Here is a 27,207-nt window from a genome sequence, read left to right as displayed (position 1 = left end):
AATAAATTGTTGTTAACTGATAAATAAATGATTCTCATTACTTCATTTTCAAACATTTGGTGATTTGTCATTCTTTCAAATGCACACCTCCAACCATGCATATAACCCTTGTTATAATTGCTATTTAATGCCTACACCTCTCTGAAAAAACTGTTTATTCATATTCTTAGGTTGTCATGACATGTTAATTTGCCTTTTTGCTTGTTCTTTTTGTTTGTTTCAACGAATGATTTACATGGAACAATCTCATAGAAATGTTTTAATTTCATGTGTACATAGCTGGGGATATATTTTAACCATATCCATGTATGAGCACTTGGACTAATACATGCACACAGTAACAAGCAGATAAGTTCATACCTTTGTACCAAGCTCTGGGTAGTCCTGCAGTAGAGAAGCCATTGTAAATACTGTTGTTGACATCTCCCATACAACAGAGTGCCAGATACTTGGATTATTTTTTGCGTTACCAAGTGCATGGATAGCTCTCTGGTAGTAGCTCATAGCCTACAAAGAAGGAAATCAACCTTTTTAATAAATACTATAAATTCATAACTGTTACTGCATGGTATGGAAAGTTATGGCAGTCTATAAATAACTTTGGAGCAAATGTAACACCTTACAGAATAGTAGAAACATTGAGACATCAATAGGGACACAAAGATGAATGAAAACTTCACTAGCCTTAGGACAGACGAATCCTTTTTCATGGTAGAATCCATGTAGATACAAACACCCTCCCCTCTACACCCCCCCCCCCCCCACACACACACATACATACACGCCAGAACGCTACTGAAATTTCATTCATTTTTAGAGTGTCTGTTGATGGCTCTTCATGGTAAAGCATTACTACAGATTTTGCAAATAATGTGCTGTTGCAGAAAAAAACACTCTGGCCAAATAAAGCAGAAATTGCAATCTGAAAAATGAGAGTTAAAGCAGTTTGTCTCTTTCGGTATCATATACCGTTAGTGTGGCATGATGAGTATCGTTGTCCCGGCTTGCAGATGTGCTGCGTCCATCCATCTCATGACACCTGTGCATAAATGAAACATACATCTGAATAGTAGATTAGTTGGTAGAGCACTTGCCCGCGAAAGGCAAAGGTCCCGAGTTTGAGTTTCGGTCCGGCACACAGTTTTGATCTGTCAGGAAGTTTCATATCAGCACACACTCCACCACAGAGCGAAAATTTCATTCTGGAAACATTCCCCAGGCTGTGGCAAGCCATGTCTCTGCAACATCCTTTCTTCCAGGAGTGCTAGTTCTGCTAGGTTTGCAGGAGAGCTTCTGTGAAGTTTGGAAGGTAGGAGACGAGGTACTGGCAGAACTGAAGTTGTGGGGATGGGTCCTGAGTTGTACTTGGGTAGCTCAGTTGGTAGAGCACTTGCGCACAAAGGGCAAAGGTCCTGAGTTCGAGTCTCGGTCCGGCACACAGTTTGATCTGTCAGGAAGTTTCATATCAGCTCACACTCTGCTGCAGAGTGAAAATTTCTTTCTGGATACATTAATCTGTCCCATCACTACTGCTGAGATGAAGACTGGAATTCTTGATGAATGGAAATAATATCACTGGATGCATGTCATGAAGCTGTCAAGAATGTTGGCTGTTCCCTGTACCAAAGTTTAAAATATTGGAGCACTGTAACTATAGTCACTTCCTCAGTCCCTCTGCTATACACGTCACAAAAGCAGTAATAACATCTCTTTACATCTTCATAAGAATATTTCGATATATCCTTAGACAATATTAAAGTAGATGAAAATATCTTCATTATATAATGTGTACACTGTCTGATGTCTGAATTGCTTTAACCAGTAACTACTTTTCAACACAAAGAAAAACTGACAGGTATAAATAATATGACACAAGACAGCATCACTAATTACTTTTTAATACGAATCTCCCTGGTCTCTTCCCTTGATAGTACCTGTCCTTCAACTATTCCATCACCGCACCTACTAGTCTTCTTCCCCTTCTATACTTTTCTGCTCCTCTTGTCCTCCCACCCCAAATCTTCCAACTGCACCTAGCATCTCACCCCTGGCCCACCATGCTGCCATAAGCAGCACTACACCCTCCCCCAACCTTACCCTGCTATACTTCCCCTTCATCACCCGTGCCGCCTCCTAAGGTGCAGTCACAGTCTGTAGTCTGGCCAAAGTGGGCCAGAGGCAGTGATATTATGTGTGCGAGTTGTGCTTGTGAGTGTGTGTGTGTGTGTGTGTGTGTGTGTGTGTGTGTGTGTTTTACACTTCAGAGGGAGGCCTCAACATCTCTTTATGGTGATAGCAATATATTCTTTTTGTCATATTATCATTATTCCTTCATGGAATTTCTATTGTTCTGTTTTCCCTAATGGCTTTTCATCCAACTCACGGCCCTGTGCTGTTTTCATTTGTCACTATCTTCTAACACGTCACTTTACTCCATTTCTGTCCTTTTGTTTCTCTTCTGTCCTCTGTTTTACCAGTCGCCTTTCAAACTGCATACATTGTATCTACTGTCTCATCCATGCACAACACACAGCTATGCAATTGCGTGGATTGTTGATGCAGAAAGCATTTCATGTCTCACATTATTCCCTCCAATACAATTAATCCCAGAGCTAAAAATTGAGAATACTTCCTCCCTCATTCTAGCATATTTTTGCATGTCATTTACATACCTTCTTGTGCCACGCAAACTTGTTAAGCCTTATCCACCTTGAGCCCTCCAACCGCCATTACTGTCTTTTTATTTGTTTTCTCTTTGCTCTCATTGTGTTTCCACAGCGATGCCAGTTCAGTTTTGCCTTTCACTATCAGTCCTGCTACTTCTAGTTTCAGTTTTTCCCCATACTTCATGGCTCTGTCTTCTTTGTGATTTTTCCCACATAATTTTGTGTATGTTACATATTTATACAAGTTCTTCATGTGTATTTTTATGCAGTTTACATATTTTTACTTATTTTTATCCACCACTACGGATCCCTGCTCCTTCCATCTGAGACAATACAGAAATTTTCTCTATTCCTTGCCAGAACCCAGCCTGCCCAAATGGCCTGATCATCAAATTACCCATCTCAGGCTGTAACCCATCCTTCCACAGTGACCCCCGTCTGTTCTAATTCCAAAATTCCACAGCCTTTAGCAAAATAGTCATGTAAAGCCATGTAAATCAGACCCAAACCTCCTCGCAATACTTCCTTTCCATCCATAAAATTCTCCTCCTCTACAGTCCCAAATTCTTTTCATTCCATCTCTCACACTGAAACCCGTGCCCTCCAGGAAATACAACAGCATGCACAACAGCACCCCAAAAAACACTCCAACCTGTTCACCACCTACTCCTGTCATGGGATCCCATATCCACCATCTCTGAAAGAGCCTCCTAACCTTGCCCACATACCCTCATGGTCACCAGCCTTGCCTTGCAGACATACTACATTTACCACACCATCAGAAACTCCCTCCCACCATCAAACAGAATCCAGAACCTAAACCAAAACACAGTCATGAACATTTCCTTCAAATGCCTTAGTAGCACAGAAGTATCAATCCTTTCCCCACTCCAAAATTCAACCATGCAGAACTTACTAAATACCCCTTCTCCTCCTCCCACTCCCTACAGTGGGATCACTTTTTCACACCCTACCAATCAGACTCAACCAAAATCAATACTGAACCCTACCTGACTTATTCCTCTATCCAGCCATGATCCATCCCCACTAACTCTAAATCACCTCCTGTTAACATTCACTACCTTTCCCCAGATCCCTCAAAATAGAAACTATCCTTAGATCTAAAGAAAGAACCACAAGCTACCACATAAAAATTGACCCTGACCTTATAATCCTAGCTGCAGGCAAAAGCTGCACCACTGTGGTCTGGACTGAATTACCTGGTGGATGGTCTACACCAGCTTTCAGATTCATCCACCAACAAATCCTGCCACAGTGATCCCATTCCAGAAATCCAGCACAACCTCCAGTCTCTCCTTAAATCCTTAGGCCCATCCCAGAACCCCTCCCCAGAGTCCTTCTCTCCCCTTACCCCTACCACACCCTGCATTCCTACCTTCTACATGCTCCCTAAAGTCCATAATCCCGACTACCCAGGCCATCCCATTGTGTCCGGTTACTGTACCCTCCTGCCCCCCCCTGCCCAGAGTATCCCTGCCCTTGTGGAGCAACACCTTCAGCCTATTGCCCATAACCTACCCTCCTACATAAAAAGACACCAATGATTTCCACCATTCTGCTGCATTTCCTGTTCCTTTACCATTCAGTGTCCTGGTCATCACTATCCATCTCTCTCTACCTTAAAATACCAAACGATCATGGCCTTGCCACTACTGAGTGCTTCCCCAATGCCCGACAGACTCCAAATCTTCAGCCTCCTTCATGCTCACCATGACCAACTATATGCCCAGCCACAATTACTTTTCCTTATTTACAACAACTTTACAACAAATCCATGGTACAGTAAGGAGCATCCACAGGACACCACACTATGCCAACCTATTTTTGGGCCAACTAGAGAAATCCTATCAGATCACACAGAGTGCCAAATGCATCATCTGGTTCAGATTCATTGATGACATCTTCATGATCTGGACCAATGGTAAAGCTACCCTACACTCATTCCTCCAGAACCTCAGTACCTCCCCCATTTGCTTCACCTGGTCTTCCTCAACCCAACAAGTCATCTTCCTCAATGCTTACCTACACCTCAAGAATGACTACATCAGTACCTCTGCCCATATCAAACTACCAACCACCAACAATACCTCTACTTCAATAGTTGCCACCCATTTCATGCTGAGAAATCCCTTCCGTATAGTGGTCACTGCATCTGTAGTGATGAGTAGTACCTCTCAAATATACCAACGGTCTCAGTGAGGGTTTCACAGACAAAATTACCTCCCAACCTTGTACAGGAGCAGATCTCCTGTGACTTGATCTCCCAACACCTACACCTCCCACATGCCCACTGTCTGCCCACAAAGGACTAAGTACCAACCAGGACTGGAGCAACTGACTCACATCCTCCACCAGGACTCTGACTACCCCTTGTTGTACCCTTGAACTGAGGAATGTCATCCTCTCCCCTCCCACAGTGGTATTCCTCCAGTCACCAAACCTACACAATATCCTCACAGTGCATAGATGCAAAACTTGTCCCCATACTACCACCTGTGGTAACCTGAGATACCAGCAGTAACAGAACATGCTCTGGACTACAAACATCAAATTGCACTTGACAAAACATCTATTATTAAACTGGCAAATGGGTTCTGGAATACAATATAAAAGATGTGATCAAAATAAAAATTTCTGACATCAGCCTCATTGGTATTATATGAATTAAGCCACATGATTGCCTTACGTTATTGGAAAGAGTGATACTAACATTAAGAAAAGTAGAACAGTATGCAAACCACTTTAGTAAGTACTACTCTAAGGTTGGTTGGTTTGAGGATTAAAGGGACCAAACTTCAGAGGTCATCGGTCCCTTGTTTCATAAACACACACAGCACAGTGAAACCATTCACCAGTCAGGCGAAGCACTAAAAGTATAATTCCGGGGGAAGAAAAACCCCATGGTCAATGGTAAGACAACACGGAAAATGGAGCACAGCAACAAAAACAACATAGAGAACAAAGGCAGAAGGAATTAAAACTGCACAGCAGAGGGCTGTGGCTGGCTGATCACGAAAATAATAGGATGAGCCAGCCACTGTGCAACACGTTAAAACCTCCAGCCTAAAAGATTAGGGTGGAGTCGAATTACAACACAAAACAAAGTAAAAAAGATACAGCACAAAAGAGGGTGACGCAATAAAATTAGAGGGACCTATAAAAGCCACTTGCTTGAAGAAAACCTAAAACACGATATGCCATAGAGACATCGTCAGCTAAAAGACATGATAAATCACCCAGGAGGTTAAAAGTTCGCCTGAGGGCGGTTAAAAGAGGACATTCCAACAATATATGGGCCACCGTCATGGTTTCACCACAGCGACAATGAGGGGGGTCCTCTCGACGCAGCAGATGACCATGCGTCAGCCAAGAGTGACCAATACGGAGCCTACAGAGAATAACAGAATCCCTGTGAGAGGCCCGCATGGAGGAACCCCACATGGTCGTGGTCTCCTTCACACACCGCAACTTGTTGGGTACAGACAGAGTGCGCCATTCGTCTGCCCACATCCCAAAGACCCGACGCCGTAACACCGATCGGAGATCAGTTGCTGGGAGGCCGATCTCCAACGGCAGTTTGCGGGTGGCTTCTTTAGCTAACTTGTCGGCGTGTTCGTTTCCCGCTATCCCAACGTGTCCCGGGGTCCATATGAACACCACTGAACGACCACACTGTGCAAGAGCATGAACGGACTCCTGGATGGCAACAACAATGGGATGGCGTGGGTAGCACTGGTCAAGAGCCTGGAGACTACTGAGAGAGTCGCTGCAAATGACAAAAGACTCGCCAGTGCTGGTACGAATCCGCTCAAGGGCACGAAAAATGGCTGTTAGCTCTGCGGTGTAAACACTACAGCCGTCCGGCAAGGAGCGCTGGTCTACATAGTCCGCATGAGCGTAAGCATACCCCACACGGCCATCAACCATCGAGCCATCTGTATAGATAACCTCCGAGTCGCGGGATGCATCGAGGAGAGCAAGAAATTGGCGGCGCAAGACTGCAGGAGGAACTGAATCCTTTTGCCATTGTGAGAGGTCCAGCCGAAGCTGCGGCCGACGAATACACCAAGGTGGTGTATGTGGGTGGACCTGAAAAGCAGATGGAAGAGGCAAAGACTCGAGGTCACTAAGGAGTGACCGAACACGGATCCCAATGGTATGGCCTGATCGAGGCCGCCGGTGTGGGGTACGGACTGCCGCATTAGCGAAAAGGAGACGGTAGTTAGGGTGACGGGGAGAACAATGGACGTGGGCAGCATAGTTGGCTAACAATTGTTGACGCCGAATACGAAGCGGAGGAACCCCAGCCTCAGCAAGGAGGCTATTAACAGGGCTGGTGCGGAATGCTCCTGTCACCTGTCGAACCCCACAGTGGTGAATGGGGTCCAGCAGTTGCAACGCCGAGGGCGACGCTGAGCCATACGCTACACTCCCATAATCAAGCCGGGACAGCACAAGGGCTTTGTAGAGCTGCAGCAGCGTATTACGATCTGCACCCCAAGTTGTGTTGCTGAGGCAGCGAATGGCATTCAGATGCTGCCAGCACTGACGCTTGAGTTGACGAATATGTGGAAGCCAAGTAAGCCGGGCATCGAACAGCAATCCCAGAAAACGGTAAGTGTCAACAACCCGGAGCATGGCATTCTGAAGATAGAGCTCAGGGTGGGGATGGACAGTTCGACGCCGACAAAAGTGCATAACACAAGTCTTCGCAGGAGAAAATTGAAACCCATGGGCTAGGGCCCACGCCTGCGCCTTGCGTATGGCTCCCTGCAACCTACATAGTGGAAGAGCTGAAAAAGATGCAGAAATCGTCAGCATATAACGTGGGTGAGACAGACGACCCTACTGCTGCTGCAAGGCCATTAATGGCCACAAGGAAAAGGGGCACGCTCAATACAGAGCCCTGTGGAACGCCGTTCTCCTGGATATGAAGCGAACTATGGGATGTGCCAATTAAAACGCGGAATGTCCGAAGAGATAAAAAATTCTGAATAAAAATGGGGAGAGAGCCCCGGAGACCCCACCCGTGCAACGTGGCGAGAATATGGTGCCGCCACGTAGTGTCATATGCTCTGGAGAGGTCGAAAAAGACGGAGACGAGGTGTTGGCGCCTGGAAAAAGCAGTGCGGATTGCAGACTCAAGAAAGACCAAAGCATCGGCGGTGGAACGGCCCTGACGGAAGCCACTCTGGCACGGAGCCAGAAGACCCCGAGACTCGAGCAGCCAACACAGCCGTCGACTCACCATACATTCCAATAGCTTGCACAGAGTATTTGTCAAGCTGATGGGCCGATAGCTATCCACATTAAGCGGGTCCTTACCAGGCTTCAGCACCGGAATGACGGTACTCTCCTGCCACTGCGACGGAAAGACACCATCGCTCCATATGCAGTTGAAGATGGCAAGAACACACCGCTGACAGTCCGGGGACAGGTGTTTGACCATCTGATTGTGGATGCCATCTGGCCCAGAGGCTGTATCGGGGCACTGTGCCAGGGCGCTTTGAAGTTCCCACAAACTAAATGGGGTGTTATACGCCTCAGGGTGGCGAGAAGTAAAAGAAAGCCGTTTGCATTCCTCCTGGCGTTTTAGCGCACGGAACGCGGGCGGGTAATTCCCCGACGCAGAGGCCCGAACATAGTGCTGGGCGAAATGCTCGGCGATTGCATCGACATCGGTGGATACCGCCCCGTTGATGGTAAGCCCTGCGACACCTGTAGAGTGCTGCAATCCAAAGATGCGCCGAATCTTCATCCACACCTGGGAGGGTGAAGTACGGGAACCAATGGTGGAAACGTACCTCTCCCAGCACTCCTGTTTCCGCCTTTTGATGAGCCGCCGTGCCTGAGCACGGAGACGTTTGAAAAAAATTAGGTTCTCCAAAGACGGGTGCCGCTTATGTCGCTGAAGAGCCCGCCGACATTCTTTAATGGCTTCAGCGACCTCTGGAGACCACCAAGGCACTGACTTTCCGTGGGCACCCTAATGAACGAGGAATGGTACGTTCCGCAGCGGAAGCAATCGCTGCAGTCAGTGTCTAACCGCCACATCGATGGTACCGTGGGGGAGAGAGTCAACAGTGGCTGCAGAGGAGAACATTTCCCAGTTTGCCTTGCTAAATGCCCATTGAGGCAAGCGTTCATGGGAGCAACGCTGGGGTAGTGAAAGGACGATAGGAAAATGGTCACTACCACACAAGTCGTCATGGACTCTCCAGTGGACCGATGGTACAAGCCCTGGGCTGCACAACGACAGATCTATGGCCGAGAACGTACCATGCGCCACACTGAAATGTGTGGCGGCGCCAGTGTTTAAGAGGCAGAGGTCGAGTTGGGAGATGAGATTCTCGACATCTTTGCCTCGGCCAGTAACCTTCGTTCCACCCCACAGGGGAATGTGGGCGTTAAAATCCCCCAGGAGAAGAAAAGGCGTGGGAAGTTGGGTGACAAGTGCAGCCAATTCGGTCAGGGAGACTGTACCACCTGGAGGGAGATAGACACTACAGACGGTTATGTCCTGGGTAGTCCTTACGCGGGCAGCCACAGCTTCCAATGATGTTTGAAGGGGCACAGGAGCACTATATACAGAGGTAAGGACATACACGCAGGCTCCACCTGACACACAATTGTAAGTGCTACGGTTGCAGTAATAACCCCTGTATCCACGAAGGACAGGGGTCCGCATTGCCGGGAACCAGGTTTCCTGGAGGGCAATGCATAAAGCAGGTCTCATGCTTAGAAGCTGACGTAGCTCAGGTAGATGGCTAAAATAACCGCCACAGTTCCACTGGAGGATGGTATTTTCCATGTCTGTGAAAGACGTGATGGGACTGGGAAGGCAGATTACGCCACTGGGTCACCTGCTGCCTCCAATGGAGCACCCGTGCAAATGCTATCCATCGTGTCCAAGGGACCGGTGAGAGCGAGGTCCTCAGCGGACGCCAGAAGCTCCACCTCGTCCTCAGACGCAGAGCTTGTAGGAGGCGGTGGGACGGGTGCCACCGCAATATCGTTGGTCTTGGGGACTTTCTTCTTTTTCTGCTTGTCGCGCTGTGCCTTCGGTGGGTCAGGCTTCATGGGCTTCACTGGATCAGTCTCAGGGACAGACGATGACTGGGAGGCCCTACGACCAGGGACGGGTGGTTATTTCAGCCACTTTCGTGTGTCCGCTTTTCCACTGGTCGGAACTTGCAAAGGAAGGTGCCCAAGGGATCCCTTCCTGGCGAGAGTAGCCGAAGAAGTCTTACGCTTCTCCGGCTGGGAAGGGGGAGCTGATGTCCCCGATGGTTGGGAGGGTGCTGCTCCTGAAGAAGATGGAGCAGGAGCAACAGGGAGTGAAGTGCCCCCCACAACCAAGGGGGCCGGTGAATTCTGACAGAGCTGAGAGCGAACTGCAGGTGACGACACTGTAGAGGTTCGAACCGGTGTTGCAGCAGCGGCATAGGTAGACGTCATAGGCACAGGATGTAGCCGCTCATATTTCCGCCTAGCCTCGGTGTAGGTCAGGCGGTCCAGGGTCTTATATTCCATTATCTTCCCTTCCTTCTGGAAGATCCGACAGTCCGGTGAGCAGGGTGAATGGTGTTCTCCGCAGTTAACACAGATGGGAGGCGGAGCACATGGAGTATTGGGATGCGAAGGACGTCCACAATCTCGACATGTGATGCTGGAAGTATAGCGAGATGACATGTGCCCGAACTTTCAGCATTTAAAACACCGCATCGGAGGAGGGATATATGGCTTCACATCACAACGGTAAACCATCACCTTAACCTTTTCGGGTAAAACATCACCTTCGAAAGCCAAGATGAAGGCACCGGTGGCTACCTGATTATCCCTCGGACCCCGATGGACGCGCCAGATGAAGTGAACACCTCGTCGTTCGAGGTTGGCGCGTAATTCATCGTCGGACTGCAGAAGAAGATCCCTGTGGATTATAATACCCTGGACCATGTTGAGACTCTTATGCGGCGTAATGCTAACTGAAACATCCCCCAACTTGTCACAATTGAGCAACATCCGTGACTGGGCAGAGGATGCCGTTTTGATGAGTACAGAACCAGAGTGCATTTTGGACAAGCCCTCCACCTCCCCGAACTTGTCCTCTAAGTTCTCCACAAAAAACTGGGGTTTGGTCGACATAAACGATTCTCCATCAACCCGCGTACACACGAGGTACCGGGGTGAATAGTCTCCACTGCCTTCTTTAGCAAGACGTTCCTCCCATGGAGTGGCCAGGGAGGGAAATGATCTTTGATCAAATTTCTTTCCATTGAGGTTACACCTCAATCGCTTAGAGACTGCTGGTGGAGGCCCACCAGCGAGAGATGATGTACCACGCTTCATTGCGGGTCATCCGCCCCGATGCCACCTACTCCGACCAAGGGCCCACCCCACGGGCGCCACCCAGCCGCAGCAATAGCCACCTGGCAGGAAGGCCATTGCCGGGAGTCCTGATGCCCCAGGGAGATGGGCATCTACTCCTTGGCATACGTGGGGAGTTAACGGCGCAGGCATCAGTAGAGCGATCCCTGTGTTGTCAGGGGGCTACAACCAACAGGGTACATGGCGGCCCCACCACAACGGACTGGCTACCGTGCTGGATCTTAGGTGCAAAAATGTCCAAGATCGTCGTCGCAGTTAAAAGCAACACTGCAGAGTGCATGGTGGGAATCGCACCCAGGGACGTATCCTCGCCCAAGAGATGGAAAACGAGTGGGACACCATTGCAACGACGAAAAAGCCGGCTAAAGGTCTCAATGCACTACGGATACAGTGCACCATGTAAGGCGCCCTTCCCCAATTGGCTCGCTCTTCGGAATAATTTAGAAAGATGGAGGTCAAACCCGAGAGGGGACCATCACATAAGGCCGAAACATGTGAGACTCCTTTTAGTCGCCTCTTACGACAGGCAGGAATACCGCGGGCCTATTCTTACCCCCAAACCCGCAGGGGGGAAGTACTACTCTCAAATGTCAACAATACCAGACTACTTTGTTTTACTATATTTTAGCAGAATATACAGTTACAATGGCCGAAGATAACATCAAAATACAATAGTGAAATTAACAAAATTATATACACAAAGAGAGATGCCAGAATGAAAATTGAGCTGCAAAGTACTGCTGATTCTATTAACATGAGTTATTCGCGTTCTCGTGTATATATTATAAATGTTGTCGATGAAATATTCATACCAAAATGCAACATCCTTGGCAACCATCAACACTTCAAGCCCTGCTGTATTACAGGCTAAATGCGAAACAACCATGTCAACTGCGGTGTGCATTTTCCAAGCACCAACATTAGAGTGTAACCAGTGCCACATTGACTCTGTTCAAACAAATTTCGGGTTTGCAGCTGGTCGTCATTCAATACATCCCATATTTCACAAATGGGGCACCTGCCAGTCATCCTTCGGTGAGCCATCAAAGACTTACGAAGGCGTTCTCCCTTCCACAACATTACAGCATGCTGTGAGTATTCTGTGCATGTGTCAAATTCAAGCTGATAGGTGTACAATACTTCCCGGTGAGCACCCTTGCTGGTTTAACCGTGGTACTCAGCTATCCTCTGCCTTCAGCTAACTGCAGCCACTGATGCAGTCTGTTGTCTTTGATTAGAGCAAATCGTTGAGCTGACAGGGTTCCATACACTGTCCAACTGGTAGCTAGGGGTTCCACACACTGTCCAACTGGTAGCCGCTATCATGGTTCATCAGATTTTGCATCAGGCATATTTCCATGGATTCTTTAATAATGAAGACCCAAAAAGACGTTGTTGTGGTCAGAATCAATGTTTTCTCACAATGAAATACAGAGTTCAGCAATATGGGACTAGCTTTGTTGCAAAAGACACATGCAACCTAGATGTTCAGCACAGTGTCCTTTAACAGCGCCTGCAGTCCGATCTATGTCACCCATAGAACACTGGCAGTGAATTTTGTAAATTCCGGCCTTCTGCAATAAACAGTCACCCTTCATTGACCTCAGAAGGTCTGCAATTTTAGATGGTGGATGGAAAACCACTTTCACCTGAAATTTACGGAAGATTCTTGCTATTTTAAACAAAGTGCTGCCCATAACAAGAAGTAACACTAAGGCTTTTGCCAGCATGTTCTCCTCTTTATCCACTACCTGTTTCTTGGTTTGAACTGAATGTGGCTTGTGGTCTGCTAGGCAGAACTTCTATTTCTCCAGAACACTGTATTTAGGTGGACGGACTCTATAGGCACAGTATCTAGATCTGAAACTGTGTGAGCATTGTGTACGAGTGTTTTTAAGCATGCTCATAGTTTACGTAAGGTGATGACACCTTGAGATTTGCAAATACCAATCAGTATGAGCGGACTTACAATAAACTGAATGCCCCACAGAACCATCACTCTTCCATCTGACCAAGACATGCAAGAACTGCAGACAACCATCCTTCTCTATCTCCACAGTGAATCGAATGTTGTTGAATGGAGTTGAGATGAAGAAGAAATTCCATTAATTTATCTTTTCCTCGAGGTCACACTATGTAGTGTCACCCGCATACCAGCAAAATAAAGCTGATTTAAGGGCAGTTGTTTCAAACACTCTCTCCTCAAAATTCTCCGTTTAGCCACCAAGGTAGACAGAGGGCTGCCCAAGGTGAGTTAGTCTGTTCAAAATATTCTCGACTGAACATAAACTAGGTTGACGAAAGAATGTGGTGAAACAGTAACGTCCACTGAAACTTACTGCCCATTAGAGCCAAAGAATCTGCCAGAGGAACCTTTGTAAAAAGTATACCACACTGAAGCTAAGTAAACAGTCTGAACTGCTTAGACAGAGAGCCCCCATCTATTGATAAAAGTCAGCTTATTTACAGCTGGTCCCAGCAAAGAAGCAAGATGTTTCGGTAATCATATGATGGAGCTCCTATGTTGCTCACTATTGGACGTAATGTAACACTTTCTTTATAAATTTTTGGAATGCCACAGTACTGTTGGCATACAACCATGTTGTCTTAACCTCTTGATGATCTCTTGAGCTAAGGAGGAGGAACTTAGGAGTGCAGAAGTTTTCCACAGCGCACATCCTGTAGAGTTGTAAACAATCTTCCTGTAGGTCTATAGACAGAATCACTTAGTAGATCATACATCTGATCGTTATATCCACTAAGAGGTGAAGAAACGATTATGTTACCTTTGTCAGCATTCAGTACCACTACATCAAAGTCCTCTTGAAGATTTTGTAGAGCAGTCTTTTCTGCAGAGGTCAAGTTACTTCACTGAGGAGAAACTTTAAAAAACAATACAGCAAGTTCTCCTTCTTATTTCTTCTGCAGCACCCAAAAGAAGGTGTCTTTTGGCTTTTCAAAACCACTCACAAATTTTATTAAAGGCGGTGCTCTAGGTGTAGGTGCAAAATTAAGTCCCTTGCTTAATACAGACAGTGCTGCACAATTGAAATTATTCTCTGCAAAGTTGACAACGGAACATTGTGTAGTTACCTCTTGTGACAACAACTGCTGTGGCAACATACAATCAAATTTTGACATCTGTCAAAAACTTGCATTCTTATGCATCCAATCAAACTTTGCCAGTCACTCCATCAACCCAGTCTCATCATACAGGAGAAATATGTGTTGTAAACTATGAATGTAACTGATACAATTCTTCTGAAATGGCATCTAGTCTTTATCTTGCACAGTAAATCTTCTTTTTGACAATAGCATGACTAGCCTTGTCAGTAATCTTCCATGCACCAGCAATTAACATGTGAGCATTCAACAAGCAACACAATACTTTTTCCTTGGCCAATTTTGATTAAAAAATGCAGAATTTGTTGTGAGACATCATGGAATATTCCTGCATCAGCCATTATAGTTTCATGAAGTTCTGTTACATGTGACGTTATACGTAGCCTTCAAAGTGGCTCCAAGAGGAGACTGTCACTGAGGATTTTATTTATTTATTTTTTTTTTTTTGGGGGGGGGGGGGGGGGGAGGTGAGGACCAGAGAATCACAGATATTCATAGGCACTTGTAGAATGTCTACAGAGATCTGAAGGTGAACAAAAAATGGTGAGTTGTCAATTGAGATGATGGCCATCAATGCAAGAAGGCCACACAAACCTGACCAGTCTACTGCGTGCCAGCTGGTCACACACAGCTGTGACTGTTGCAATTTTGGAACATGCGGACACTCTCATTCAGGGTGACTGATGGATTACAATCAAACACCTCACTGCACACCTGGGCATCTCTGTTGGTAGTGCCAACACTTTCATCCACCAGTCAGGGGTACTCAAAAGTATGTGTCCACTGGGTTCCTCACCACCTAACAGAAGACCATAAAGAGCAATGAACGACCATTTGCGTGGAACTGCTTGCGCATTACGAAACTGATTGTCACAATTTTTTGTCAAACATCATCACGGGTGATGAAACATGTGTTTATCACTTAGAACTAGAAACAAAGTGGCACACCACCACCTTTCCTCCGAAGAAAAAGTTCAAAGCAGCACCCTCGGCAGGTAGAGTCGTGGTGCCAGTCTTCTGGGGCTCGCAAGAAGTTATTTTGTTTGATGCAACGATCAAAGAGGAAGTGTATTGTGCTTCCCTCAGATATAGAAGAAATGACTTCAGCATGTTCATTGCCACAAAAATGCAAACAAACTACTTCTTCATGACTCTGCAAGGCCCCTTTCAAGTCTGCGCACCTGAGAGCAACTCACTAAACTTTATCAGACTGTTCTTCATCCACTCTACACCCTGGACCTCACACCTCCTGACTTATATTTGTTTGGCCCAATGAAGCATGAACTCTTGGGAAGTAGTTCAAAATGGTTCAAATGGCTCTGAGCACTATGGGACTTAACTTCTGAGGTCATCAGTCCCCAAGAACTTAGAACTACTTAAACCTAACTAACCTAAGGACATCACACACATCCGTGCCCGAGGCAGGATTCAAACCTGCGACTGTAGCGGTTGCTCGGTTCTGACTGTAGCGCCTAGAAATGCTCGGCCACTCCGGCCGAGCTGGGAAGTAGTACATGGATGATGATGAGATTATTGACGCATCAAGACATTGGCTCTGACGTCTACCAGTAGAGTGGTACTGTGTGGACATACAGATCATTCCAGTGAGATGGCATCAGGCTGTCACACTGATTGGAGATTGTATTGAAAAATAGGGTTTTGTAGTCAAAAGAGTGGGGAGAAATATAATGTATTGGAATCCTGAATAAAACCAACCTGCTTTCAGGAAAAAAAGTATACTTTGTTACTTACCGAACACCCCTTGTAGTATCACACTGGCAACTTTTGATATCGTGCCTTGGTCCCTAGATTTCAATAAACTGGTCAAATAACTTAAAAAAGTTTGCTCTCTTACCACATAGCTTGTCAAAACTTCGGATATGTGAGACCATTGTCTCCATGTAAAAACATCTGATGTAAACTTTTAAGATTTTCCTGGCGAACTGAATGTTCAAACAACTTTCAGCTTGCAGCCATTCAGTCGTCGTTCAATACATCCCATGATATTCCTACTGGGCACTTTCTGGTCATCACCAAGTGAGCAATCGAAGACTGCGGCATTCAGTTTATTGTAAGCTCACTCATACTGATCTGTATTTTCAAGTGTCAAACTGTCACCATCCGCTGCAAACTATGGGCGTGACACTTGTACACAGAGCTCACACAGAGAATTAGACAATTTGCCTAAAGAGCTCGCTTACCTAAAGACAATGTTTAGGAGAAATGGATATTCTATTTGGCAGATTAACAGGGCATTTCAGTTACAAACAAGAAGCAAGAAGTGGAGAAAGAAGAGAATATGCCAGCAATATCTTTAGTTTTTCTTCCTTGCTGACAACATTTAGTTTAAAATAGCAAGAATCCTTCATAAATTTCAACAGAAAGTGGTTTTCCTTCTGCCATCTAAGATTGCAGAGGTCAGAAAAAAAACGCAGATGGCCAGAATTTACAAAATACATTACCAATGTGGTATAGCTTACACAGATCAGACTACAAGTACTGTGAAAGAATGTTGCACTGAACATTAATGTTGCACCCGCCTTTTGCAATCAAGCTAGTCCACTACTGCTGTACAATGTATTTCCACTGGACATTCAATGAAATATGAGAAAACAATGATTCCAGCCACAGCAACATATTTTTGGGGCTCCATTATCAAGAAATCCGTGGAAATACGCCTGGCAGAAAATATGATGAATCATATAGCAGATACCAATTGGTCAGTGTGTGGAACCCCGTCACCTCAACGACTTGCTCTAATCGAAGGTAGCAGAGTGCGCTAATGGCCGCAGTGGGCGGTAAGGTAAACAACAGCTGGGGTCCTCAGTTCACCACCAAGGGTGCTGCAGCTGGAAAGTGTTATCCATCTATCAACTTGACCCTGACAAGTGTGCAGAATACTCTCAGCGTGCTATATATTGCAGAACAGTGGGCATTTCATCAATCTTCGATGGCTAACATGATGACCAGGTGCCCAGCTGAAATGTCATGGGATGTATATTGAACTACAATTGGCTGCAAGCCCAAAATTTGTTTGAACATTTAATTTTAAAATTAATGTATTGACTCTAATTACCAACACTACAGAATCTGACGCCAACTATCTTTGGGATTCTGATTGCGCTCGTGAGTCATATAAGAGTGAAACCCCCATACAACTGGAACAAAATCCTGTTCTGTAATTTGTACAGCTCGAAATCCAGTTCATGTTAGCCAACATAACTTCCAACAAAAGTAACTACAGTGAATTCATCAATGCTCTCAATGAAGACATGGCAATGGAAGTCCAGGATATCTGGGCCTCATCAACAAGATCTGACAAATCCCCAACCATTAAACAAGAAATAAGGGAAAGGCACCTCTAGCAGATTGATGTGTGGCACATATACAGGGTGTTACAAAAAGGTATGGCCAAACTTTCAGGAATCATTCCTCACACACAAAGAAAGAAAATATGTTATGTGGACATGTGTCCGGAAACGCTTACTTTCCATGTTAGAGCTCATTTTATTACTTCTCTTCAAATCACATCAATCATGGAATGGAAACACACAGCAACAGAATGTACCAGCGTGACTTCAAACACTTTGTTCCAGGAAATGTTGAAAATGTCCTCCGTTAGCGAGGATACGTGCATCCACCCTCCGTCGCATGAAATCCCTGATGCAGCCCTGGAGAACGGCGTATTGTATCACAACCGTCCACAATACGAGCACGAAGAGTCTCTACATTTGGTACCAGGGTTGTGTAGACAAGAGCTTTCAAATGCCCCCATAAATGAAAGTCAAGAGGGTTGAGGTCAGGAGAGCGTGGAGGCCATGGAATTGGTCCACCTCTACCAATCCATCGGTCACCGAATCTGTTGTTGAGAAGTGTACGAACACTGCGACTGAAATGTGCAGGAGCTCCATTGTGCATGAACCACATGTTGTGTCATACTTGTAAAGGCACATGTTCTAGCAGCACAGGCAGAGTATCCCATATGAAATCATGATAACATGCTCCATTGAGCGTAGGTGGAAGAACATGGGGCCCAATCAAGACATCACCAACAATGCCTGCCCAAACGTTCACAGAAAATCTGTGTTGATGAAGTGGTTGCACAATTGTGTGCGGATTCTCGTCAGCCCACAAATGTTGATTGTGAAAATTTACAATTTGATCACGTTGTAATGAAGCCTCATCTGTAAAGAGAACATTTGCACCGAAATGAGGAGTGACACATTGTTGGATGAACCATTCGCAGAAGTGTACCCGTTGAGGCCAATCAGCTGCTGATAGTGCCTGCACATGCTGTACATGGTACGGAAACAACTGGCTCTCCCGTAGCACTCTCCATACAGTGACGTGGTCAACGTTACCTTGTACAGCAGCAACTTCTCTGACGCTGACATTAGGGTTATCGTCAACTGCACGAAGAATTGCCTTGTCCATTGCAGGTGTCCTCGTCGTTCTAGGTCTTCCCCAGTCGCGAGTCATAGGCTGGAATGTTCCGTGCTCCCTAAGATGCCGATCAACTGCTTCGAACGTCTTCCTGTAGGGACACCTTCGTTCTGGAAATCTGTCTCGATACAAACGTACCGCGCCACGGCTATTGCCCCGTGCTAATCCATACATCAAATGGGCATCTGTCAACACCACATTTGTAAACATTGCACTGACTGCAAAACCACGTTCGTGATGAACACAAACCTGCTGATGCTACGTACTGATGTGCTTGATGCTAGTACTGTAGACCAATGAGTCGCATGTCAACACAAGCACCGAAGTCAACATTACCTTCCTTCAATTGGGCCAACTGGCGGTGAATCGAGGAAGTACAGTACATACTGATGAAACTAAAATGAGCTCTAACATGGAAATTAAGCATTTCCGGACACATGTCCACATAACATATTTTCTTTATTTGTGTGTGAGGAATGTTTCCTGAAAGTTTGCTGTACCTTTTTGTAACACCCTATATATACACAACATTGAACACACTGGCTTTTGAGCTCTTAGCAAAAATATACAGATTCACACACACTCCCGGTCATGGAGACAATGACTATTTGTTATCAATTACTGAGAGCTGTTGCCTGCACAGATGCAAGTGAGGAGGGGCTAGAGAAGGACACACAAGGCAAGGAGGGGGTAGTGTGATAGCCTGAGACAGACGACTCAGAGCCTATGCAACATGATGAAAAGAGTTCACACAGTAGAGCATTTGAGATAAAGAGAGTTAAGACAAAGTTAGAAAGGGAGAGGAAGCTGAAGAGGAAGAGGGAGAGGGGAAGTGAAGAGAGAAAGGGTGAAAGATGGAAGAAAGAGGAAAGGAAGGGTGAGGGGTGGTATGTACACACACACACACACACACACACACACACACACACACACACACAGAGAGAGAGAGAGAGAGAGAGAGAGAGGGGGGGGGGGAGGGGGAGGGGGAGGGAGGAGAGTGGAAGAGAATGCAGTACACAATATGGGTAGTGACTGAGTGGTGTGGACAGAAGACAGAAGGGAAAAGATACGGGGAGGCAGTGAGAAAGAAGTTAGTGAAGGTTTAACACCTAGAAGCTTGTGAGGGCACAGGATATGGTGGATAGACAGTCTGCAACTGCATAGTTCAAAGAAACTAGAGCTGTGAGTGAGTATCAAAACGGCTTACATATTGAAGTAACTGTTGAAGTCATTTGTGTTGTGATGTGCAGCATGTTTGGCAATGGCAGAGTCAAGTTTGCCAAGTTCGCAGTGGCTATTCATGCAAGTAGACAGTTGGTTACTTGTCATGCACACAAAGAATGCTGTGCAATAATTGCAGTATAGCTGACATATAACATGGCTGCTTTCACATATGACCGTGCCTTTTATTGGGTGGGAAATGTCTGTGACTGGACTGTAGCAGGAGATGGTGCGTGCTGTATGGGACAGGTCACGCAACTCGGTCAACTGCAAGGGAATGACCCATGGGCTGCAGAGTTAGGAGCAGGATTGGGAGTATGGACAAGGATATTTTGTGGCTTGGATGGGCAGCAGAACATTATTTGGGTGATGTGGGTAGGATTTTGGGTAAGATACCCCTCATCGCAGGGCACGATGAGATGTAGTCAGTCAAAGCCCTATTGAAAATGTGGTTGAGCTCTTCAAGACCAGGGTGATACTGGGCAATCAGAGGAGTGCTTGTCAGTGGCTGGTTAACAGGTTTACTGGTGTCAGAGGAGAAGATGGCATGGGAGAGCTGTTTATGAATGAGCAGGATATGATTTACTCTGTCAATAAAGGCTCCGGTAAGGTTATCGGTATATTTTGAAAATTCTTGTTTTTCATTGCAAATGCGCCATCCAATGGTGACAAGGCTATAAGTGAGAGCCTTTCTGACATGGAAGAGGTGACAGCTGTCAAGTGGAGGTACTGTTTACGTTTGGTGCACTTCATACGAACAGAGATATTCACGGAGCCATCATGAGGAGGACATTAGCATCTGAGAATGTAGCTCACTGAGATGTGAAGGACCAGGTGAAGCAAATTTGGGAGTAGGTGTCGAGGTTATGGAGGACAGTGCAAAGGTTGTCCCTGCTATGAGTTCAGATCATAAAAATGTCATCAATGACTCTGAACCAGACAGTGGTTACAAGTGTGAAGTGGATAAGAAAGATTCCTCTAGATGGTTCATAAATCAGTTGACATAAGATGGTGCCATGTGAGTACCCATGAAAGTACCATGAATCGTTTCTAGATTTGCCCTGCAAAAAAGAAATACTTGTGGGTCACGATGTAGTTGGCTGGCAGGATTAGGAAAGATGTGGTGGGTTTGGCATCTTGAATATAAGATGGTATGTTGTGGACAACAGTTTGGAGGTGTTGGTTAATAAAGGAACAGGTTCATTCTGTGAGAGCATTGGATCCAACTACAATGGGACAGCCACTAGGGAGAAATGCAGGGTCAGATTTGAGGAGCTTGGGGAGTAGACAGAAGTTAGCAGTGCAGCGGGTTTCTGGTATGAGGAGGGAGTTGGGTTAAATTGCCAGACATTCAGGAGAACGTAAGGTCTTGAGGACCTGCTAAATATCCTCTTGAACTTCTGGAATAGGATCATGGAAGAGCCGCTAGGTAGAAATGTAGCGTCAGATTTGAGGAGCTTGGCGAGTTGGTAAAAGTTAGAAGTGCATGGGTTTCTGGTATGAAGAGGTAGATGGGTTAAAGTGCCAGACATTTGGAGGAACCTAAGGTCTTGAGAAGCTGCTAGACATCCTCTTGGAAGGCCTGTAGCCTAAAAAAAGCCCGACATTCTGATCCAACGTCCTCACCTTTCCTCATGATAGATCACCGAATTCCTTGCCAACTTCCACATCCCCAAAAGCTTCCTCCAACCTCCATGAAACACATGGCTCCTGATACCCCCCTAGTCATAACATACTGGCTTTGTAAATGACCTTTTTCTTTACTCATTCTCTGCAGTGGCAACATTCCTTTGCTACACATCCCACTGACAATAGCCATGAAAATCCCCACAAAGAACTTTGACTGAAGCACTTCCAACCTTCCTCCAACCATGATCCTCCTCCACTTCCATCCAGTTGTCCTCTGGTAATCTTTCAGAAATACCACACTTTTATGCTGGCCTCACCTTCCTTTCCTAAATCCCTCCCTAGTGAGTTCAACATCACTGCTATGGAAAACCAATCCAGACCTTACCATCCTTCCTGCAGATAAAGGCTACACCGCAGTGGTCATGAATGCACAGGACCTACACCAACTTTCTGACACTTCTGCATATAAATCTTATGAACATGATCTAATGAACATGATGCTACATCTACATCTACATGTACATCTATACTTGGGAAACTACGGTGATGTGCATGGCAAAGGGTAACACCCACTGTACCAGTTATTAGGGCTTCTTACCACTCCATTCATGTATGGAATGTTGTTTAAAAGCCTCTGTGCATGCAGTAATTATTCTAATCTTATCCTCACAATCCCCATGTGAGCAATACATAGTGGATTATAGTACATTCCTAGAATCAGCATTTAAAGCTAGTTCTTGAAACTCTGTTAATACACTCTCCCATGGATCAAACAAACCTGTCACCATTTGTCCTGCCCTTCTCTGCATACATTCAACATCCCTATTAGTTCTATTTGGTACTAGCCCCACACACTTTAGCAATATTCTAGAACCTGTCACATGAGTGATTTATAAGCAGCCTCCTTTGTAGATTAATTATACTCTCCCAGTTTTCTACCAATAAACCAAAGTCTACCACCTGCTTTACTCATGAATGAGCATATGTGATCATTCCATTTCACACACCTACTAGTGTAACACCCAAGTATTTGTATGAGTTAGCCAATACCAACAGTGACTTAGTGATATTATAGTTACAAGATACTATGTTTTTTTCGTTTTGTGAAGTGCATAATTTTACATTTCCGATCATTTAAAGTAGTTGCCAAAACGTTACTATTAATATCATCTGCAAGGTCATTAAGATACAATATGAACAGCAAGGGTCCCAACACACTTCCCTGGGGCACACCCGAAGATACCTCTGTATCTTATGATGACTCTCCATCCACGATAAACATGTTGTGCCCTCCCTACAAACAAGTCCTCGATCCAGTCACAAATTTCACTTTATACCCCATACGACTGTACTTTTGACAATAAGCATAGATGTGGTACTGAGTCAAATGCTTTTCAGAAACCAAGAAATATTCATCAACCTCAATGCCTTGCTCCTAAGCTTTCAGTATTTCATGTGAGAAAAGTGCAAGTTGGGTTTCACATGATCGATGTTTTTGGAATCCGTGCAACTTCGTATTGATGAGGTTATTGTGTTCAAGATACCTCATTTTATTTGAGCTCAGAATATGTTCTAAGATTGTACAACAATTGGTTTTGTAGATCACTTCTACGATCCTTCTTGTAGGTGGGTGTGACCTGCGCCTTTTGCCAAGAACTTGGTACAGTTTTTGTTCACTGGATCTACAATAGATTATAGTCAGAAGAAGGACTACCTCAGTCGCAAATTCATTATAGATTCTGACTGGTTTTCCATCGAGCCCTGGAGCTTTTGTTCAATTTTAACGGTTTCAGCTGCTTCTCAACACCACTGACACTAATATTTATTTAATTCATCTTTTCAGTGGTGCAAGGATTAAACTGCGGCAATGGTTTTATTTTGTAAAGGATCATTTGAAAATGGAGTTAAGCATTTCACCTTTTGCTTTGCCACCCACAATTTCAGGTCCTGTTTCTTTCGCTAAGAACTGGACACTAGCTTTCGTGCCACTAACAGCCTTTACATACGACCAGAATTTCTTTGGATTTTTTGGAAGATCATTTGACACTATTCCACTAAGGTAGTCATTGAAGGCATCATGCACTGCTCTCTTGACAGCCAAATGCATGTCATTCACCTCTCTATCTATAGCCATATTCTTTGTTTTAACTTTTTTTTTTTAAGTTTCTTTATAATGACTGTATACCATGGAGGTTCCCTCCCATTATGAACTGTTCTATGGGGTACATATCTACCCAGTGTATGGTCAACTATTCTTTTAAACTTCAGCCAGAGTTCCTCTGCATGCTCCTGACCTGTGTCGAAAGTTTCAAGTTCCTCACTGATATAAGAAATTACAGATTTTTTATCTAGTTTACTGAACATATATATCTTTCTGCCTGTACTTTGCCAGTCATTGTTGCCACAACTGTGAATGGTCACTGATACCAGTTTCAATGTGGACATTCTCAAAGAGATCAGGTCTATTTGTTGCCGTTAGATGCAATACATTTCCATCATGAGTGAGGTTCCTCCCTATCTTTTCTATGAAGTTTGCAGAGAAGGCATTGAGAAAAGTTTCACAGGATGTCTTATCATGCCCACCACTAGCAAAATTTTAATTATCCCAATTAATTGCTGGATGATTAAAGTATCCACCGATGATTATAGTATGATTGGGAAGCTTACGCACAAGTGAACTGATGTTTTGTCTTAAGTTTTCAGTTATACTGAGAGAAGAGTCTGGGGGTGATAGAAGGATCCAATTATCATTTGATGCCCACCTCTGATGCTGAGTTTTGCCTAAAAAATCTCACATGCAGCTTCAATTTCTATCTCAGTTGATTACAGTTTCTTGTCTACTGTGATGAATACACCACCTCCAGTTCCCATTTGCCTATCCTTTTGATATACGCTTAAATTTTCCCCAAAAACCTCACAACGATTTCAGGTTCAACCAGCTTTCTGTGTTTAGTATTATGTGAGCTTCACTGCTTTTCAGGAGCATTTTAAATTCTAGCACTATGTTGTGAATGCTTTGGCAGTTAAGCATTAGGATTTTAATAATCTCACTTGTGGGAGAAATTTATTTGATCTTACACTGACACTTTTGGGTTCCCCACAGCTATCATTATCTGGACTGGGTGGAGAGTTGGCTAATCTAAAAAACCCTTGCATGCACCTTACACGGAGTGAGCTACTTGAGTAGCAGCCTTTGATGTGTAGTGCACACCTGACCCATTTAGGGTGCCCTAAAGTTCTCAAGCCTATGATGAAAGTTCAGGAAGTCACAGCCTAACTTGTACAAAACCCTCAACTCTGGTTCAGTCCTTCCACTTGACTCAGAACCAAAGGGCCACAATCAGTTCTGGAGATAATGCTACATAATGTGAGCTTCATTGAAACCGCATGTACAAGGCTGGTATTCTTAATCTTTTCTATCAGCCACGGGAATGACCCAAATATGACCTTGGAGCCCAGATGACACGCATCATTTGTTTCAACGTGCACCACAGTCTGCACTTGGTTGCACTCTGACTCCACAATGGCTACTGGAATAGCATCTTCAACATGTTGAATGAGGCCCCCAGGTGTATGCACTGAGTGCACCTGTGTCCTTTCCTGCCCCTTGCTGCCATTTTCCTAAGGGGTTCTGTCAACCACTGTACATTTGAACTGCTAGCCATTAATAGACCATTACCACACCCTAAGTCAAAAATGACATCCGGCAGCTCCTCAAGACCTTACGTCCATCCCACAACTTGACACTTGTGTCCATCTCCCTCCTCATACTAGTGGCACTACTCCTGCCCTGCCCCCCCCCCCCCATCCCCGTCCCCCTCGCCCCACGGCTAATCTGACCTTTTAGCTACTAGTTGCCCCATTGTGGCTCAGTATAATGATTCCATAGAACTAACCTCTTCCTTTGTTGACCAGCACCTCCAAATTACTGTTCGTAACTCATCCTACATTCACAACAATACTCACTTTGTTACACATATTTCCACAGTTCCTGTCCTGTTACCACAAGACTCCTTGTTGGTCACATTGGATGTGATGTCCTTATTCACCAACGTCCCCTATGCCCATTGGCTTACGGTCATGCAAAACCACCTTTCCCAATGTCCTCCTGACACCAGATCCATCACATCTCACTTAATCCTCCAATCTATCCACAATTGTTTCACTTTCATAGACCAAATCTATACACAAATTCATGGTGCTACGATGAGTATTCACATGGCACTATCTTATGCTAACTTATTTATCAACCATCTAGAGGAATCTCTCCTAGCAACTAAACACTTATTAACACCTTGTATGGTTCAGATTCACTAATGGCATTTTCATTATCTGGACTCATGGCACAGACAACCTTTGCTCTTCCCTTTATAACCTCAAATTTGCTTCACCTGGTCCTTCTCAATTCAATGAGCTACCTTCTGAGAAGTTGAGCTCCATTCTCAGATGGCTCCATGAATATTCCTGTTCATATCAAGTACCCAACCACCATCAGTACCTCCCTTTGGACAGTTATCACTCCTTCCATGTCCAAAAGAATCTTCCTTACAGCCTCGCTTCCCATGGATGGTGCACCTACAGTGGAAAGCAGAAGTTGTCGAAAGATACCAGCAACCTTACCAGAGCATTTATTGGCAGACAAAATCATATTCAGTTGATCCATAAACAGATCTCCTATACTATCATCTTCTATGACACCAGTAAACCAGTTAACCAGCCTTGAAAAGTTCAACCACCTCCTCCACCATAGCTTCAAATAGACCTCATCATGCCCTTACATGAGGGATATCCTACCTAAAATTCTACTGACACCCCTCAAAATAGTGTTCTCAAGCCCACACAATATCCTTGTCCATCCATATCCCAATCCCACTCTCAAGGGTTATCCCTTGTGGTCAATCCACATGCAGGACCTGTCCCATAACCCACCCACCACTTCCCACTGTGGTCCAGTCACAGGTATTCCCCATCCAATAAAAGGCAGGTACACATGTGAAAGCAGATGTTATTTATCAGCTATACTGCAATTATTGCCCGGCATTCTACACGGTCACAACAAGTAACCAACTGTCTATTTGCATGAACGGCTCCACCAAACTTGATCATCCAGTTGCCAAGCATGCTGCACAACACAACACAAATGACTTTAACAGCTTTTTCACTATGTGAACTGTTTGGATACTCATTTCCCAACTGTTGTTTCTCTGAACTATGTGGATGGGAACTGTCTATTCAGTATACACTGTGCTCTTGCAATCACTCTGGCCTAAACCTCTGCTAACCTGTTTCCCACTGCCTCATCTTACTTTTCCCCTTACCTCTTCTGTCCATATCATGTACTGCCTTCCCTCGCCACTCTTTTCCCCACAATCTGGTCTCTCTCTCTCTCTCTCTCTCTCTCTCTCTCTCTCCCCCCCCCCCCCCCTTCCCTCTCAATCATGAACATTTCCCTCCCTTTTCAAAGCCCTCTCCCTCTTTGTATCTCTTACATACTCTAACCTCTGAATGCCTCTCATCCTGTGCAGCCACAGAGACATCTGTTGAAAGTCCTGCCTTACACTATTCTGCTCTCCCCTCCTTAGCTAATGGATCCTGCTCTAGCACCTCCATCAGTTCAGGCAAGAGCTCTGAATTGATAATCAATAGTCAGTCTCACTGCAGGTAGGAAAAGAGCAAGAGCTCAAAAACTGGTGTGAATATTGTTTTCTGTTGCATG

The 27,207-nt window shown here is 45.1% G+C and overlaps 1 protein-coding gene across 1 annotated transcript in view; it reads right to left on the bottom strand.

The window, feature by feature from the left end:
- Positions 1-27,207, bottom strand: part of LOC126178534 (erythroid differentiation-related factor 1) — a 217,413-nt gene that overhangs the window by 46,536 nt on the left and 143,670 nt on the right. The window contains exon 15 of the mRNA XM_049924539.1: positions 361-507. Coding sequence (XP_049780496.1) covers positions 361-507 — 147 coding nt within the window. The remainder of the gene's footprint in view (positions 1-360; positions 508-27,207) is intronic.

Source organism: Schistocerca cancellata, chromosome 1 (genome assembly GCF_023864275.1).
Source record: "Schistocerca cancellata isolate TAMUIC-IGC-003103 chromosome 1, iqSchCanc2.1, whole genome shotgun sequence".
Taxonomy (NCBI): Eukaryota; Metazoa; Arthropoda; class Insecta; order Orthoptera; family Acrididae; genus Schistocerca; species Schistocerca cancellata.
Note: the sequence above shows the minus strand (reverse complement) of the source record. Positions and strands in the feature narration are given on the sequence as shown.